The following is a 19,360-nucleotide window of genomic DNA, read 5'->3' as shown; positions in this document are numbered from 1 at the left end:
GTGAACATAAATAAAAATGATAATAAATTTAATATTTAAAATAATTTTTTAATAGAAAAATAATATGATATGTTATACTTATTAAATTCATAAATATATTTTTAAATTTAAAAAAATTTTGAATTAAAAAATTTTGCTTATTATGTAAAATGAAAATATGTATATATATATATATATATATATATATATATATATTATATATATTACTATAAAAATATCACGTGTCATAATATTAATTATATATATAATGAATATAAAATATCTTATCGTTAAATATAAGTAGATAAGTATATAGTAAGATTAGTAAGTAAGTATTTAGTTTGATTTCAGTTACACGTCAAAATGGCTGAGTTAATCGCAGTGCCATTAAAAAAACCGTCTGACGTTGATGTAATTAAGCCGCTTACAAATGTTATTAAATCAACGTATAATAATCAAAAAGATTATACAGAAGCAATTGCAGATTTTAGTAAATTAAGAAACAATGCATTATGGCGAGCTTTTGAGAAATATGAAAGTTCTTTAGAGGTTATATATAGGTATGAGTCATTTTTAAGTAATTATTAATTAAAATATTATAATAAGAAATATAAATATTTCATTGTATTCTATTTTTTAGAAATGTATTTATTATAAAATATTACAATAAAATAATTTTTTAAAATAATAAATAATATGATTAGTAGTATTTAACTTTATATTTTTGACATAATTTTATTAGAATAATATTTGAACATTTATCTTTTAAAATATAATGAATATAATTATTAACAATATTATTTTATTTCGATTAATAATCATTTCCTAGATAAAAATTCTTTTTTTTTTTTTTTAGTTACTATGATCAATTATGTGCATTAGAAGGCAAGATACCTGCCCATGAATTACAAATTCCATTTAAATGGAAAGATGCATTTGATCGTACTATATTTGGTGGAAAACTCAGTTTAAGTAAGATTTTTTTAACATATTATTATAAAATTATTTATTTTAATGTATCATTTTTATTGTCTATAGATTTTAAATGATTAACAAATACATAGATAAGATAAAATTATTATTGATTGGCCCCATATTTAAAGCTAAAAAAAAAAAATTTTTGATATTTATTTTATAACATTCATATTTAAAATAAGATATGATATTTGATATTTTCAGCCATTAGTACATTGTCATATGAAAAAGTATGTGTATTATTTAATATTGCTGCTTTACAAAGTTCAGTTGCAGCAGCACAATCTTTAGAAAGTGATGAAGGATTAAAACTAGCTGCAAAATTATTTCAAGTAAATATAAATTCCATTAATTATACTATAATGAGTAAATTGATCAAAAAACTAATTTTTCATGAATTTTAATGGATTTGAAATATCTTAATTTTAATTCATACTGTTGTAGATATATATGCATTCATATATAAATAAATAAATAAAATTCAATATTATTAGCAATTATTGTTTGCAAATATTTTGAAAACTGATTGATGATAATATATATAGAAAAAAGTTATTTAAAATTTTATCCTATAATATATATATATTATAGGATAAATATATAATATATAGGATATAAATATATAATTATTTAAAAATCATAAAAATCCATGAAAATATTATACATTGATAAGTCATTAAGAAATAATTTATTTAATAATTGTTAAATAATTGTTATTGTTAATTATAGCAATCTGCTGGTATCTTTAATTATCTTAAAGCAAATGTTATGATGGCTATTCAACAAGAACCAACACCAGATATTAGTCCAGAAACATTGGGTGCATTATCAGCATTGATGCTTGCTCAAGCTCAAGAAATATTTGTATATAAAGCAATTCATGATGCTATGAAAGATGGAATTATTGCTAGATTAGCTTCACAAGCAGAAGAATTATATGCAGATGCATTAAAATTATTTCAAAAGGAGATTTTTCGGGCATTTTGGGATAAAGAATGGGTTCCTTTAGTATGAATCTTATATTACAATTATATTACAATCTTATAATACAGAATTCATATAATTATATAATTGTATGTAATGAAATAATATAGATTGCAGGAAAACAAGCTGGATATCGTGCAATGACTGAATTTTATCAATCATTAGTATGCAAAAATAATAAGTCAATTGGAGAAGAAATAGCAAGATTAGAAGTAAATCTTAAAAGCTAAAAAATATAATTATGAAAATCATGAAAATAATCTAGATATAATTATAAAAATAAACTAAAATTAATTAGAATATATATTTTTAGCGTTCTGTTGAATTATTTAAAGCTGCGCAACAACGTTCAAATAAACCTCATTTATTTCAAGATTATGCTAATAGAGCTCAAAGAAATCTGACAGAAGTAAAAAAAGATAATGATTTTATTTATCATGAAAGAATACCTGATATAAAATCTTTGGAACCAGTTGGTAAAGCTTGTGTTGCAAAATTAATATCAATGCCTGAAATTTTCAGCTCAAATTTTAAAGGTATTATTTTACATATATAATATTAAATTTCTTAAATTAAATATAATTATTTTTTACATATTTTATGTTTTTAGATCTTTTTAATGATTTATTACCCGTTAGTGTACATCAAGCATTATCATCTTATGAAGTTCGTCGTAATGAATTAGTGAACTCAGAAATATCTAAATTACGAGAAATGACGCAAATTCTAAATGGGTATTAATTTTATAAATTTATTTAATGTTATTATTATTATTTAATGTTATTATTTAATGTTATTATATGTTATTATAATATATAATATTTAATTTATTAAATGTTAAATTTGTAATTAATATTCAATTATATTTTTAGTGTATTAGCAAGTTTAAACTTACCAGCAGCTATTGAAGATACAAGTGGAACTGATTTACCTCAGTCTGTATTAGAAAAAGCTCAACATGTAAAAGAAATAGGTGGAATTAATGCATTGGAAACTTCTATGAAAGAATTACCTGATTTATTACAAAGAAATAAAGAACTTTTAGACGAGGTAAAAAAATTTTCAAATTTCTTTTCATGTAATTATTAAATTTTTTATTTTTTTTTTAGTGTGAACGAATGCTTCAAGAGGAGCGCGAATCTGATGATCAATTAAGAGAACAATTCAAAGATCGGTGGACAAGAATTCCTAGTAGTCGTTTAACAGAACAATTTAATATTACTCTTCGAAAATATCGTGAAATTATTAATAATGCTGTGGCAGCTGATAAGGTATAAATACACATATAAATATATATATATATATATATATATATATATATATATATATATATATATATATTTGTTCAGGATATTAATATATTCATATATATAGGATATTTTTAAAAAATTGATTCTATGTATGAAATTTAAGAGCTTTATTTAATTTGTAAAATAATTGTATATATTGATATATTATATATTGACTTAAAATAATTACATTTTGAAGGTTGTACGTGAGAAATATGAAAATCATAAAGAAGGTATGGAAATTTTGAGTTTAAATGAAAATGATTTAATTAATGCTGTACCAACTGGTTCAGCAGTTCAGGAAAGTAATACTGTTATTCAACTTAGAAAGCTAATGGAAGATGTATGTATTTTATATATAATATTGTTTTTAATCATTTCTTTAAATTATTTGTATTAATATTGATTTTTTTCCAAGGTTGAAACAATCAAAACAGAACGTGATGTTATAGAAAGTGAATTAAAATCTGCTACTACTGATATGAAAACAACATTTTTGTCAGCTCTTGCAAAAGATGGTGGGATTGATGAACCAAATTTATCAATAGAAAGTATAGGAAAAATATATGGACCTTTACAAAAACAAGTGAGAGATAGTGTTTCTCATCAAGAACAATTAATTGCTGAAATTCAGGTAATATTCATTTTATATTAATTATATTCTTGCAATAGCTTTGCAGAATGGATTCTAGAACCCAAAGATTTTCAGTTTTTAATATAATAATATTGATAATATAAAAATTTTGATTGAGACTTATCTATTAAATAATTGATTTATCAATTGATTTTAAAGATCAAAGTCTTTAATATAATAATATCGATAATATAAAAAATTTGATTGATTTTAGATCAAACGAAATGGAAATAAAATAAAACTTTAATTTTATTATATTGCTTTTATCTTATTTCATTTAAAAAAAAATTAAATTACTCATAATTTATTTATTAAGTCCAAACCAATATTTTTGTATTTGATCTCCAAAATTAATGCTACAAAAATATTTATATTTTATAAATACAAATACAAATATATTAATATTTTATATTTTAATTTAAAAATTTTAGAAGTGTCATACAGAATTTACAGCTGAACAATCTGGTAGTGGTAGTTCAAGAGAAACAATGTTATGTAAACTAGCAGCTGCTTATGATGCATTTAAAGAATTGAAAGGTAACTTAAATGAAGGTGCTAAATTTTATAATGATTTAACACAGGTAAATATTATATTTTTATTAAATTATAAATTAAATTAGTTATATTAAAATTATATTTTTAATTTTTTTTCAATAGTTATTAGTAGTCTTCCAAAATAAAATATCAGATTTTTGTTTCGCTCGGAAAACTGAAAAAGAGGAACTATTAAAGGATTTGACAACAAATTTGAGTAAAACTGAATCAATTCCTTCTAACATTTTATCTCATCATGCAGGTATGAGATTATAATTTTATAAATAAAATTACATCTATATAATTAATTTTAAAAATATAGGGATGTCCGGACAAAAGCAATCGGGAACAGAACAAAGTGGAACATCGCAATTACCATATCCTACACATTTTCAAGGAATGCCTATACCTTATGGAGCTGGTCCTACTACACCATATCCTGCATATATTCCTCCTCCTATGCCTACAACATATAATCCATATGCAACAATGCCTTATCCCACACAAGGTAATATAAAAAATGCGAAATCATTCGTTGTTATATAATTTTCGCTTTATTTTTAGGAACTTATAATCCATATCAAGGTATGCCTTCAGCTCCTTATGGTGGATATGCAACTCTTCCCCGTTATGGTGGTAATCAACATTCTCATCAAGGACATCCATTTTGAAAAGCAAAAAATATTTTATATATACTGTGATTGCAAAATAGTCATGTGGAATTTACAAGAATGAGAAAAATGTATAAGACATAATATTATGGAAATTAATATGAAATATGTTTTAATCTGTCCAATTTTGATCAGTAAAAAAAATTATATGTTGAATTAATTTTGAACAAATTATATTCCTTGATTGTTATTGATACTTATTACAGTTGAATTTCTATAGAATGTATCAATACGTGATATATATTAAGCTTTAAATCATGCTTCAAGAAAAAAAAGAGCAATTTATAAATATATTTTGTAACATAATATAACGTAATAATTCTAACAATCGTAATTATTCCATTGTTATATTTTAATCTTTTTTGTATTTATAAACATATAGTTTTATGAATTCTCTAGTATTTTGCTGCATAAGTACTACATTTATAATTGTGTACTTTACTTTAGAAATGTTTATTATAACAATTTTTATTACAAATAAAATTAAAATCAGCATAAAAAAATATATAAAATTTTTTAATGTATTCACTAAGGTAAATTTTATAAAAATTTTATTTTATAGGTTTTGTTATTGTTTGAATTGAATTTTAAATATATTTATACTTATAATATATTTAATTTGATCTTTATATTCAACTTTTATTATTTAAATATTTGAAATATTGAATAATTTGATTTTGAAATCTTGGATATAAATAGTAATATAAAACAAAAAATAATCTTTTCATTCAATATATTTTATAATCCTTTATATGTCCTTTATAATATTTTAAAATCATTGAAATTAGTAAGATATGATTTTGTCTTGTCTTTTTTTCTTGTATAATATAATTATTTTACGCTTGTATTTTTTATTACAATACAATGAAAATAATAGTTATCATTAAATCAATTTATAGTTTTTCTATAAAGATAAATTTAAAAAAAAAGATAAATTTAAAAAAATATAATGTCATTAAAGCTAAGTTTATTTATACATATTGTTATTATATATTGCATTGTTATATATTGTATATTGTAGTATATTGCAGTAATTGTAAATATTTATAATTTATTCAATACAAATAATAAAATTTTTTCTAGCATTTTCAAAAAAAAAATTTTTTATTTAAAATTTTTATTTAAAATTTCATACATTTATCTGCTAAATATTTGAATTTTAAATAGTTTTTTGAATTTTAGAAATATTTATTTTTTATATATTTATCTGTCTTTTACAATAAAATTTATTATTATTAAACTACAGTATTAAATGTTTTTTGATTAAATTTTTTTAATTTTAGAAAATTTAAGTTATATTATTAATTTATATTAATTTATAATTAACATCAATGATGTTAATGTTGTATTAATGTCAAATTAAATTTTAATTTTAATTACGATTAAAATTATAATCATTTTTTATATATTGAAATTTTAATGTCATATATGATTTAAAATATTAAGAAAATCAAATGAACTTAAATTTCTATGTTATGAAAAAGCATTACATATCTAATTTGTATTTTTATCTACTATATATATATAATATATTCTGCATTTATCTGTATTATAACTATCTTATTTGTGCTTATAAATATATATAAGCGTAAAAAATAATATGAATTAAAATTTTTTGTACTAATAATAATCCAAAATTGCAAAAGATTTCATTTATTAATATAATATAATAATCATTTCAGTTTTTAAATATTCGAAATTATAAAATATATACAATCAAATGGTCTAAGAAGTTTAAATACATATTAATACAATTTAAATATTTTTTTAAATATATACATAACAATAAATCTTATTCAATCATTGGCATTTCAGTCCTAATATGTATAAAATTATAAAAAATAATTTACTACATATTAATAACAAGCAATCATTATCAATTTCATTACGCTTGATTTTAGAATAGTATAAATTAAGATTTTTTTTTGAATTAGCAATAATCTTTTGCTATAATCTTTGCTTTATTAAGCATAGCTTCTACATGTCGCGGTAATAGCGCTTGTAATTCAGACGACATTGACATATATTTAAAATTTAATAATCTTACTAAACCATTTTGATAACTAACTACCATCCATAGATAACTCCATGCATTCGGATTCCAAGATATCTAAAATTTTAATATTAAATAAAATTATAATATTAAAATAAATTAAAACAATAATATACATACATACACATATATATACGTACTCTGTTTACTGACATAAATGGATATTCTTCAATTGGAACTTCTGATTCTTCTGCATATAACATTCGTTTGAACATTATTTGTTCATTTTCCTTTAAATATAACAAATTCAAAATATTATTTGTATAAAAGAATATAATTTATATATAGCATAAAAAATGATTAAAAATACTTACTTTTAAATTATCACAAAAAATAATACCGAATCGATCTTGACATTCATCATAAGTTTCTGGCATATAACGATGATCTTTCGGATTTTTATTGTGTTTTTCATCATCCATATTATCTTCTTTGTCTGAGAAGTCCTCTATTTTAATAAATGAACTCAACTAGGAGAATCATTCATATTTAACTTTATGTGAAAGCATTTAAAATATAAAATATTAATACAAACATATTAATATAAAAAAAAAAAAATACCTTGCTTTTTTTCAATAAAGCTTTTTCGAGAGCCGTTTCATATACAAGTTCATGTGCAAATAATGTTTGAACTTCTCCTGCTAATGTACCATGTGCAATACTATTTGCATAATCAGAAACGGCTAAAGCCTATAAATTTTTAAGTAAAAATTTAAGTCATATTAAAATATTTAAAAACGATTTCTAAAATTACTTACATATGTAGAAGAATTTGATCCTAATGTAGGATAATATTTGAATTTATATTCTCTTAATGGAATTAAATGAGAATTTGTATGCTGATTCCTACAATAACATAAAAATAATAATAAAAAATATATTCTATTATGAATTTAATATTTTTAATTTTTTAATAATTACCCTAACGCATCATCAAAACTAATGATAGCACATGGCCAATGTGTCATCCATGCACCATTTACTATAATAGTTTTTTGCACACTAGTTTGTGGAGTATTTATATCTTCTAAATTCCAAAATTTATATGATCTATCTAAACTAGCAGAAGCCAAAAATCTTCCTCCATTATATGGAATTAATGCTACCACTATTAAAATGATATTTTATTTTAGCATTAAAATTTTTTAAATTTTTATAAAAAGAAAAAAACAAGAACAAATGTACTTACTACTCACAGCATTACTATGAGCATAAAAATGCTGAAATGCATTTATGAAATATGTATTTTGTCTTTTTTGCATTGATAATGGTGATTTGTATGTTAAATCCCATAAAGCTATGTAACCATTTGAAAATCCTGCAGCAATGGTACTAAAAGAATTAGAAAAATGATATAATTTTGTTATTATAAAATTATAAAATAATAGATATACATAGAAATATAGAAATATATTATGAAAAAATCTTACTTATGACCATGTTCTTTTGTCCATGACAATTTAGTACATTGCCAAGTTTGACCATTATTATCATATATTGCAATGTTTACAACTAATGTTATTACTGGATCAGTGGAATATATAGGCCACCTATAATAATATTAATAAAGACAAGAAATATAATATAATTTGAACAAATTTTCTACTTACTCATTGTGTATAGATTTTTTAAATTTAAGCTCCTCTGGAAAGGGTAATGAATAAATATGTACATTTCCATCTGAGCAAGCTGCTGCAAGTAGACCCATTCGTTTAAGATTACAAGGATTTTCTTTTTTATAATTATTTAAACTTTCATCTTGATAACATCCAGAAGGACACCATTCTAAACACCATATAGTACCATTGTTATGTACAATTACATATGATAAAGCAGGAGATTCTTGTTTACTATCAATTCTATATAAAAAAGAATATATTTTGAAAAAAATGTAACCATATATTTTTTAGTTCATTAAGTTGTGTTTTTTTATTACTAACTCATGATCTAAATGACCGACACTCCAAATTTGTATCATATTATGTCCAGTGTATGATTTTCCAATAGTATATTCACTTGCCATTGTTGGATGAGTACTAATTGCAATATATTGATGAGGTTTTCTAGAATACATTGGTGATGGAATAGGTAACCAAGCTAATGCCCACACTGGACCACCAGTAAAAAAAATTGAGGTACCTGAAAAGATATTTATATAATATATAGATAACTATGAAATATGAAGTATGTAGGTAAGTAATACCTTCATCTAAACCACCCTCAAATCGTTTCCATTGCTTCCATGGAATTTCTGTATCACACAATTTTTCAGATATGCTTTTTCTCTTTGTTCGCATGGAAACTTCTAATTCTGGTAAATATTTAAGAATATCGATATTGTTTAATAATGTGAATTGATTTGGAAAATAATCATTAAATAAATAAAATTCATAATTTTTTTGTTCACTGTTAAAGAAAGAAAAATAACATTATTACTTAATAAATATGTAAATATTATATAAAAAGATATATTAATTCTAAAATATAGTTATTTACAATTCCATAGTCCATCGTATAGCAGGTAAATATGTTCCTGTCCATCGAATTTTTTGATATTGTTCTTTGCCCAAAAACTTCATCGTAAAAAATACTGTTGAAAAAGAAATCATGAAATTTAGTAACTTATAAACTTAATAATTTTAATTTTACATTACAATAAAATTTATTTTTACATTCATCTGAATTATAATCTTCTTCTTCAAAATCGGAATATCTGTCGATTCCTTCTGTTGCTATATGTTTCGCTGTTACATGTTTTGTTGCATCTTCATAAGATATAGTTGAAAATTTACATATTTTACATATATAAGACTGTAATAAAATCAAGCATGTTTAACTGTTTTGATTGTAATAGAAATAACAATTAATATTATTATAATTATTATACCTTTTCAGGAATGAAATTACAATTTTTAAAATGATTACATATATCTTCAATAGAAGTACACGTATAAGTGCAACCTACATGACGACAATTTGTTACTCCCACTGAGAATAATTCTTTTTTCCATATGCATTTCCATACAGATGGAATAGGCATTTTATGTTTGGGTATTTTGATTAAACTTTTCTGTAATATTAATTTTATATAATTATTTATATAATACAAGATTAATAATAAGATTTTTTTAAAGATATATTATAAAATAATTATATACCAGAAGTTTCATTTTTTTTTCAGGAGGTGGACTGTTATCCTTGAAAAATTCAGAAAATTCTAAAATTTTTGAAACTGCTCTGTAATTAGAATATTATATTAGTATCTTTATTTACATTAAATTATTAAAAATTCAAATATATTAGCTTACTTTTCAGCAGCTTTACGTTTTACTTTTTCATTATCACTAGTACATAACTGTACTTCTGTTACTTTATTTTTTTCTGATAATCTGTGAGTTCTTTCATGTATTTCCATAGAAGATGGCATCATAACAGCACCACAAATTGTACAAGTTACCATCAAAGCTTTCTTTTCCTAATATAAAAAATTATAACATAATTATAATAATTATAATTATTATATATATAATATATATCTTTTAATTATTTCTCTAGTAAAATCGATTTTGAGTTATTAAAAAATAAATAAATATATTTTTTAATTAATTTTTTTTTCAATTTTTGTTTTGTTTTAATATAAATTTTATTAGGAAAATTATTTTTAAATGTTTACAATGTGCACCAATCACAAATAATGTCATCTATTTTAATTTTAAGATATTTAAAATTTTAACTTTAATAATTATAAAAAATTGTACATACTTCTTCTGATTTTCCACAAAATTGCATATGAGATATAAAACCATTCACACTACGTTTTACAGCTCCACATTTTTCACAACACAAATGACCCTTTTTTTTTTTAATTGCAGATGTCAAAATCTTTCTCCATAATTTAATATCACTTTCATAATCCTGAAATAAAATTTTCTAATAGAATATTAGAATAATAAATTTATTAAAGTTTTAAGTTTTATATTTACCATAGGTTCATCACCCTTTATCCAACTCATATTGTTATGATGAAGTAAATTATGTGAATCCCATTTATTTTTTAACATATCTATTTCACATTTGGCACAACTTATTAAATCTACCTAAATTAACAAATATATATTTATATAATTAGAAATAATATAATAAAAAATAAAACAAATATACATATATTTTAATATTTTATATAAAATTTACTTCTGATGTATGAACAATAGCATTAATTTCATTTGAATTTTCTTTTTTTATTTCTTCCATAATAGTTTCTGGTCCCTTTAACGTTTGTATATATTCAGTGTCCAATGTAGAATGAGATGATGCTCTGCCTCTGCCTCTACCTCTACCTCTACCTCTACCTCTACCTCTACCTCTACCTCTACCTCTACCTCTTCCTCTGCTACTTCCTCTGTCTTTTTCTCCTTCTTTTTCTGCTTCTTCTTTTTCTTCTTTTGATCCTTTTCTTTTTTCTTCTCTTTCTATTCTTTTTCTTTCTTTTCCTCTTCCTCTCCCTCTTCCTCTTTTATTATTTGCAATTTTTTCTTCTTCTTCTTCTTCTGCTTTATCTGAAGATATATCTATTATTTTATTTCTTTTTCCAACAATAATTGAAATTGGAATGTTATCTTTACTACTATTACTATTACTTAAGCCATCATTTTTATTAATATTATATAAATGTTCATTATGTCTTCTATTATGAATTACTGTTTCTGCAATAGAAACATCATTAAATTTTTGTGAATCTTTTAAATTTTCTTCTAATTTATTTGAAATGTCCATAATTTTTTCAGATGTAAATATAATTTTTTTAGGTCTTCCTCGTTTTCTTATTGGGGGTGTATTTATTAAATTTTGACTGTTATCATTTTGATTTATTGATTCTGTATTAAAATTTGTTTTGTTTAATGAAACATCTGATGTTATGAGTGACAAATTTATTTTATTTTCATTAATACTTGTATTTTTAACATTTAGATTTTCTGATTTTACACATGATTTTAAACTTTCGTTTATTACAGGAATACATTCAGTTACAGAGGTATTTATTGATTTTATTTGTACTTCATTATTACAATTATTATCATTTAGCTCTACATTTCTCAAATTTTTTTCTTTCAAATTTTGTTTATTTATTATATTTTTATTGTTTTGCAAATGCTTTACATTACTTGTAATATTAGAATGATTTCCAGAATTGTTGGAATTCAAAGGCAGTGAATTTTTTGTTATAGCTGGTGTGATAGAAATAGAAGAAACATATGAATCAAATGTAGTTATAATTTTTTCATTATTTTTATCTTCAATTTCTTTTTCATATATTTTTCATTAAAAACTTTTTTTACATTTGTTTCAATTCTATTTGATAAAGAAGTATCAGAATTTATTGCTTGTTTTAAATCTTTATTAGGAATATTTTTTCTTTTTTTATCTGAAGTTGTAGTTTCTTTTGTGCATTCATTTTTATATTCTATAATGTAACCATCAAATTTAGTTTTTTTGTTGTGATGAATACATTCAGATTTACCAAGTAAATTTTCATCCATTTCATATATATTTTCTGCCTTCTTATTTTCTTCTAAATTTGTATTTAAATATTTTTCATTAGTATTTTGTTCAAATCTTTTATTTGTTCTTTGAGACTTTGGTACATCCTTTGAGGTAGTTTGATTATTTTTTGAGTTTTCAGCAGTAAATTTTATGTTCTCTAATGTATTTTGATTTTCTGAAATATTCGTTGAGTTATTTACTTTTGTGCTGTCTTTTTCTTTTTTTATATTATTATGAAGATTTTGCATCTGTTGTATACAATTTGCTTTAAAAACAGACTTTTCTTCATTTGTGTTAACTTTAGGCACTTCTGTGGTATTTTTTAAGCTTTCATTATCTGCATTATCTGTCGAATTATTTTTATTAATTTTTATAACTGTAGTTGGTTTTATTACAATATTTGAATTTAAATTTCCAATAGATGTAGAAATTTCAAGATTTTTACGTTCTTGAATTTTGATAGGATTTATATTATTATCTTTTTTTATAAATTCTAAAGCTGACATTATACTTTCACCTATAATAAAAAATTAAATTATATACATAATTAATATATATTAAATTTAAATTACATTAAATTTAAATTAAATTAAATTGTAAATCTAATGATAATAATTAATTAATTTACCTTTTTCTATTGAGTTACTAAGACAAATATTTTGTAATACATTTGGAGGAAGGATAAACATTTTTGTATTATTAGATGATTGACTGGATTTATTAATAGATGAATTCATATTATCAGATGAAGTGTCAATATTCACAGTCTTTTTACTCATTATTAATATAATCTAAATAAAAATTAATTTATGTAAAATATAATATATTGAAGGGGATATTTAATCAATTTTTTAAATTATTTTATAATTTTATGGTTAATTTAAAATTTCACATATACTTTGTTATTTTTTTTAGAACATTTTAATATTTAATAAATTCCAAAAAAAACTTCAATAATTTATTAAAAAAAAATTTATACGAGTTGGATTTGAACATAGAACGTTTGATGATGAAATGAATTATATCTATTCTAAAATCCTATAAAAACTGTCATTTCTTAAAGACAATCACGTGGAATAATGTTATTATTTAATAAATATTATTAAAAGTAATTAAAAATAACTAAAGTATATAAAGTTAATATTAATGACAAAATAAGGTTAAATAGTATATATGTATAATACTTTGTCGCATAATTTTAATATTCAATGATTTTTCATTTTTTTTATAAATACTTACCAGAATTTACTAAAGAATTTTTTCTACATTAAAAATAATATTCAATTGAAAAATATAATATTTAATCTAAAATCTGTGAAACATGATTCGAACCAGTACACTTCACCTCTACACACCATTCTCACATTGTAACAAGGCATGGGGCACGGCACGAATCGTACCGCACGATAGATTATTCAATATATATATGTAGTAATTTGCGCATGCGTTATGTTACATTCCGGTATTCAAAGAAAAAAATATTTTTATAATTATTCACATTATTGAAATATTATAGTGATTGTTGATTATATTAATAAATAAACATTATACATTGTATTAATAAATAAACATAATAGACATTATATATATGTCATTTTTATGCAGTTTATATTTATATATTTATTTTCATTAATATGATATAATAAGTTTTTATATAATCGCAAAATTACCAATATTTGAAATAGCTTTAAAAATAGTATTAAAATTTATCAATTATAAATTGAAATATTTAATTATAAATTTAAATTTGTATTATTATTATTAAATAAGTATATAGTGAATGTATAGATAAAATATAACGCAATATAACAAGTTTTATTTAAACTTTTATTTATCATGATTTTTATAAATTTAAACCATTCTCCTGAGAAGTTCATTGATTTTATCTTCACGATTACCAAAATCACCACCTTCGACATAGTGGTTAGTCTTCTTACGCCAACCTCCATTAGGTGTGTTGAGCTAGAAATAAAAAAGATTAAAATTATTAATATAAAATATAAATATTATATTAAATATAATTATTTAAATAATTAATTAAATGTTTGAGTTTGACTAATGAACGCAAAATTACATGCGTACAATAAAGAGAAACTCGTATTGCTTTACGACGTAATAGGAGATTTATAGAATAATGAATTCCTATAATCATGCCTACGTCGATGTTCGAAGAACTAAAAATTTATATACCTTGAATGGCCATAGGAAATTACTTGCAAATTTGAATTTTGGTCCAACTGTGAATATTTCATGGATTAAGTCTTCTATGCAAATAATACCAGAGCGTCCTGTAATAATTTATATTTCACATAATTATCACAATAAATATTATATCAATAAATATTGATAAAAAATATTAAACATTAAAGAAAAGAAAAATATTTTATATAATTTAAAAATGTAAGAACCGTCGCAAACTTGAACGTAAAATATACGAAAAAGTTTTTCAAAGATTCTATTATTTTTTGACAAGATGGAAGGGAACAGATAAATACAATGCAACTCCCATGGACTTGTCAAATGCAATAAACTATAGTACTAACCAAGTTTCTTTTCAATGATGGAGTTACTTGTGATAGGAATACGTTGTCTATTTATTTTAGCAAATCCTCTCTTATAGATCAATTCTCTAACTGATTTTAAATTTGGATATCCCCATGTAATATAAGGTTCAACAATACGAAGCATGTTGATTGTTGCTTTATTTAGTTTCACAAATACACCATTATTAATTTGCTTGAGACGGAATAATTGAAGTACTTTACGTACTTTAGGAGCAACTTGATTTACACTGAAATAATAGTAAATGATTACATTATAATATTGTATAAATTTGAAGCATAATTTTAATAAAAGATCGATTATATTTACCCCCGAATACGAATAACAAATGCAAGACGTGCTTCTCCAGGTATATAATAATTACCACGATTTTTAGCTTGTCTCATTAATCTGATTTCATCTCTTTCTTTTGTCCTATATTCTTTTACATATTTTTCAGCTCTTTTGAAGATTGCTTTCCTTTTCTTATAACGATTTGCACGTTGCTAAAATTAAAATAATTATTATAATCATTTTAATTATTTTCAAAAATTTAAATAATTAAATTTTAAAAAATATATTAATTAAATATTTAATAAGTACCTTAATCGATATTTGAAGACGTGCAGCTCGTACTGCTTCACGAGTTTTTCTTCTTTTAAGAACTGATTCCGGCACTGCCGGTAGCTTTTTTGCTGCAGGCTCACTTTCTTTCTTCCTATGTAAGTACAAAATTATTAATTATATCATTTATATAAAAATAAATTGTATAATACAGAATCTAAATTAGGTTATATTATTTTGAAGAAAAGAATTATTTTGAATACTCATAGAAAATTGATTTAGTATGAGATAAGAATTTATGTTTTATTAAAAATATAATATTTTTGGTATATTATAACAAAATGTAAATTATATTTCATATTGGTTAATGGTATGATTTGTTAGTATTAAGTAAAAATTTTCGTGAAAAACATAAAAACTATAATAAAAATATAATATAAAATCAAAAAAGAATTAATAATAACTTATTTTAAAAATATTAAAATAATATTAATTATTGATGTTTTTAGATTTCGTTAAAATTGTGCAAAGTACTTACGGAACCGCCATTCTTCCACTAGGTAAAGAAATTCTCATTCGTAGTGCATTTCAGAGCTCGAAGCATTAAATTTGAAGTTAGATACAATTCTGGTGAACTTTGAACAATAGCGGGAAATTTTAAATTTAGTTTGAGAATTTCATAAATAATCTTTTGTGGAAAAAAAACATATTAAAAGGAATGGAAAATACGAAATGTAAAATAACAAGAAAAATCATCTTCTTTTTTTATATAATGCATCATTCATACTATTACATTATTTACAATTGGCAGATAAATTGGCATTTTAAGCTCTTTGAAATTGGTCCAAGGATTTTGCTCTTTATTCCTCATAATCATATTATCATTATTTGCCTTTTTTTGAAAATACGAATATCGATAAATTATATTCACTCATTTCGCGTATATCATCATCTCGCTTTATTTAATAAATGTTGGTGATAATTCATTATTAGAGGATCCGAGAGAATACGCAGATTATCGATGATCTTATGAATATTTAATTACACGTGGACCAAAGATAATTACTCGAGTCAAAGAACAAGACCACTGTCAATACTAACCAATTAAAGTTACAAGAACACCTAAGAAAAAAAGAAAAAAAGAAAAATATAAAAAAAAATAAATCACAAATTGTTTGTCGATTGATTGCTAGTAACATTCCACGAAAACAACAAATAACAATGTACACATGTGTCGATCAGTTTTATTCACTCTAAAAACGCAGCAAAAATCATCGAATCAGCAAAAGTTAATACAAAGAAATGAATGGAATACGATACAATATATCTCTATCGTTATAAAGCAGTACAATAAAAATATAATACCGTCGCACGATATTTTAAATTACGGACAAGAGACAATATGGCAAACGTATATAATTACAAATATTTTTTAGCTTATACGCTAATAATGGTAATTTATTTGGAATAATATTGAATAAACTCCTGCGAAAATATCGCTCCATATACGCAACACATTCGCGTCTTCTTCAATTTGACAGAGGTCTAAATCTCCTATAGAAAATCGATGGATTTGGTCCACGTTAAGCAAGCATACCACGCGCTCACGGAATTCACGGATAACTTGAACCTATTACGCAAATAATATATATATGTTTTTTTTTTAATTGTTTTTTCTAAACAAAAGAAAAAAATACATAGGCAGGTTTCATCGTCATCCTCTAGAATTGTCGAGCCGTTGGTACGAGTCGTTCGTTCCGGACGAACGGCTGCCATTTAATCTTACATAAAGCAAGTCGGATCAACAATAACAACAATGCACATTCTCGCAGCAACAATCCATAAATCTACATTCTTTCGTTCTCTCTCTCTCTCTCTCTCTCTCTCTCTCTCTCTCTCTCTCTCGTTCTTTTTTTTTTTTCTATCACGCTTGCTTAGGGTGCGACGCAGTCGCCGCTGATTCTGGCCGGAAACACGACAATAAGAAACCGGTATACATGGCGAATAGGACGGTGATCGCAATTAGCATATATATATAGATGTTCAATTCTGGTTGGCGATATCTATTCTTGCGTAACCAATCTAGTACGTCTTGTTCTTTGTGTAAATCACCTAAGAAAATAAATAAATAAATAATTTAGAAGAATAGTTATTTAAAAAAGATTCTAATTTTTAATCAGATAAAATAATCTAAATAATAAGGAGAATTTTACCTCGATAGATACTGGGGAATCTTTTACGGAAATAGACGATAGCAGGAAGCTTCGTGACGCCCCATTTCCTGGCGTATCTTGTATCTGCCATTTTTACGAACGTGATATCCAAATTATCCGTTTCTCCATCGATGTTCTCTAATTTCTCATTCACTTCTTCGCTTTCTTTATTGTTGTGTTCATCTAGAATCAATAATTATTTATTTCATTTAAATAACATTTTAATATTAATTTAATAATTTTTTTTGAAGATATTTACAGAAAAATACAGCAAGAAATTCATTTTCGTCTAACAATTTATCCAACATTTTTTTATTAACTTCTTCGATTTCGTTTTTAATTTCGAAAACATCTTGAGAGGTCAGCCATTGGAGAATTTTGTCTTCTTGAGTTAGATCGCTGTCGTAAATCAGAGGTGTCTTTTTACGGAAATAAACAAGTGATGGAACGTTAAGAATCCCAAATTTCTCTGCAGCTTCTGTGCTGAGAACTTTCACGAAATCAATACCAAATAAATCTGCTTCCCCATCGATTTTCTCCAAAGCTTCCATAATTTCGTCACATTCGGGACAGTCTTCATCGTCTAATATAAAAAAATAGTCAATTCAGAAAATGAAAATGAGAAATTAGATTGATTCAAATTAAACAGATTTTTTTTAAAGCTTACAAAAAAATACAGCTAAGAATGGAGATTCTTCGAGAAGTCTTTCCAACATCCTCTCGTTCACAGATTCAATTTCATCAGCCAGTTCTCGGTTATCGTCATCGATCAACCATTCAAGAACTGATTCCTCATTTTGCAAATCACCTGATAGATGTAATCAAAAATTATTAGATAATGAATCTACTAATAATTGTGAAATAAAACATCGATTATTCAAATTAATTGGATGATAAATATTTTCGAGTAACCCAATTTTTAGAATAATCAAAGAACGAAATTTGTGAACATATTGCGAAATAATTAAAAATTAAACAATTTTAAAATGTGGATATTTATTACATAATAGAAATCTATTATAAAAAAATTAATTAAATTCCGATTGTTAACATTTTCATATATATTAATTTAAATACGTACTAATTTTATATATTCGATTATTGAATAATCGATATTCTACTATGATTAGAAAATTTAGAAACCTTCGAATAAAAGAGGATTGCCGTTTCTGAAGTACACTAGGGCAGGGAAAGTTTTAATGGAATACCGCTTAGCTAGCTGAGGATCCTGAATTTTTACCAGATGAATACCGAACACGTCGCATTCGTCATCGATTTTCTCTAATCCTTCCAAAATCTCGTCGCATATATGGCAGTTTAGTTTATCTACAATGCAACAATGCGATTTAATCCTTTTTATATATTATATTTAATATAATAAT

General features: G+C 23.2%; 4 protein-coding genes across 10 annotated transcripts in view; 1 reads left to right on the top strand and 3 right to left on the bottom strand.

Annotated features, from left to right (window-relative positions):
• The first annotated feature begins 209 nt into the window (after nt 1-209).
• Nucleotides 210-5,569, top strand: LOC108000096 (programmed cell death 6-interacting protein). 2 transcript variants are annotated; one of them, XM_017060268.3, is made up of 15 exons: nt 210-539; nt 836-951; nt 1,159-1,286; nt 1,684-1,962; nt 2,049-2,150; nt 2,252-2,474; nt 2,549-2,672; nt 2,811-2,988; nt 3,048-3,209; nt 3,427-3,570; nt 3,646-3,861; nt 4,293-4,442; nt 4,519-4,657; nt 4,718-4,903; nt 4,960-5,569. In XM_017060268.3, exons 1-15 carry the CDS (start codon nt 343-345, stop codon nt 5,064-5,066), a joined length of 2,451 nt encoding a protein of 816 aa, XP_016915757.1. In that variant the 5' UTR covers nt 210-342; the 3' UTR covers nt 5,067-5,569. The 2 variants fall into 2 exon arrangements, with proteins under 2 accessions (XP_016915757.1, XP_016915758.1); XM_017060269.3 differs by having other exon boundaries at nt 222-539; nt 4,993-5,569.
• Nucleotides 5,570-6,703: 1,134 nt separating this feature from the next.
• LOC108000100 (uncharacterized) lies at nt 6,704-14,061 on the bottom strand. The gene is given in 22 exon segments (XM_017060276.3): nt 6,704-7,176; nt 7,260-7,349; nt 7,434-7,589; nt 7,681-7,809; nt 7,878-7,965; nt 8,041-8,227; nt 8,309-8,451; nt 8,550-8,669; nt 8,730-8,978; nt 9,060-9,258; nt 9,323-9,525; nt 9,616-9,709; nt 9,792-9,930; nt 10,007-10,189; nt 10,278-10,356; nt 10,428-10,594; nt 10,882-11,034; nt 11,103-11,216; nt 11,311-12,422; nt 12,425-13,177; nt 13,289-13,451; nt 13,900-14,061. Coding segments are annotated over 21 exon segments (4,689 nt in total). The 5' UTR covers nt 13,440-13,451; nt 13,900-14,061; the 3' UTR covers nt 6,704-6,996.
• A 405-nt stretch (nt 14,062-14,466) lies between these two features.
• Nucleotides 14,467-16,444, bottom strand: LOC108000068 (large ribosomal subunit protein uL30). Its single transcript, XM_017060218.3, has 6 exons — nt 16,304-16,444; nt 15,805-15,919; nt 15,532-15,707; nt 15,204-15,451; nt 14,851-14,948; nt 14,467-14,622 (listed from the first exon to the last, which is right to left on the bottom strand). Exons 1-6 carry the CDS (start codon nt 16,339-16,341, stop codon nt 14,512-14,514), a joined length of 786 nt encoding a protein of 261 aa, XP_016915707.1. The 5' UTR covers nt 16,342-16,444; the 3' UTR covers nt 14,467-14,511.
• Nucleotides 16,445-16,517: 73 nt separating this feature from the next.
• Nucleotides 16,518-19,360, bottom strand: part of LOC108000074 (uncharacterized) — a 41,981-nt gene continuing 39,138 nt past the window's right edge. For all 6 annotated transcript variants that reach the window (XM_062073542.1, XM_017060225.3, XM_017060228.3 and 3 more), the window contains 5 exons: nt 19,122-19,304; nt 18,646-18,786; nt 18,238-18,561; nt 17,979-18,161; nt 16,518-17,877 (listed from right to left, as the gene is read on the bottom strand). In XM_062073542.1, coding sequence (XP_061929526.1) covers nt 17,690-17,877; nt 17,979-18,161; nt 18,238-18,561; nt 18,646-18,786; nt 19,122-19,304 — 1,019 coding nt within the window. In that variant the 3' untranslated portion in view covers nt 16,518-17,689. The remainder of the gene's footprint in view (nt 17,878-17,978; nt 18,162-18,237; nt 18,562-18,645; nt 18,787-19,121; nt 19,305-19,360) is intronic.

The sequence above is a fragment of the Apis cerana genome, linkage group LG4, assembly GCF_029169275.1.
Source record: "Apis cerana isolate GH-2021 linkage group LG4, AcerK_1.0, whole genome shotgun sequence".
In the NCBI taxonomy this organism is placed as follows: domain Eukaryota; kingdom Metazoa; phylum Arthropoda; class Insecta; order Hymenoptera; family Apidae; genus Apis; species Apis cerana.
Note: the sequence above shows the minus strand (reverse complement) of the source record. Positions and strands in the feature narration are given on the sequence as shown.

Coding starts and splice junctions, on each gene's coding strand:
- LOC108000068 (XM_017060218.3), bottom strand. CDS start 16,341: ATGAGAATTTCTTTACCTAGTGGAAGAATGGCGGTTCC. Junction 14,949..15,203: donor CATCATTGAAAAGAAACTTG/GTTAGTACTATA, acceptor AAATTATTACAG/GACGCTCTGGTATTATTTGC. Junction 14,623..14,850: donor ATTTCCTATGGCCATTCAAG/GTATATAAATTT, acceptor TTTTATTTCTAG/CTCAACACACCTAATGGAGG.
- LOC108000096 (XM_017060268.3), top strand. CDS start 343: ATGGCTGAGTTAATCGCAGTGCCATTAAAAAAACCGTCTGACGTTGAT. Junction 3,862..4,292: donor AATTAATTGCTGAAATTCAG/GTAATATTCATT, acceptor TAAAAATTTTAG/AAGTGTCATACAGAATTTAC. Junction 4,658..4,717: donor CATTTTATCTCATCATGCAG/GTATGAGATTAT, acceptor TTAAAAATATAG/GGATGTCCGGACAAAAGCAA.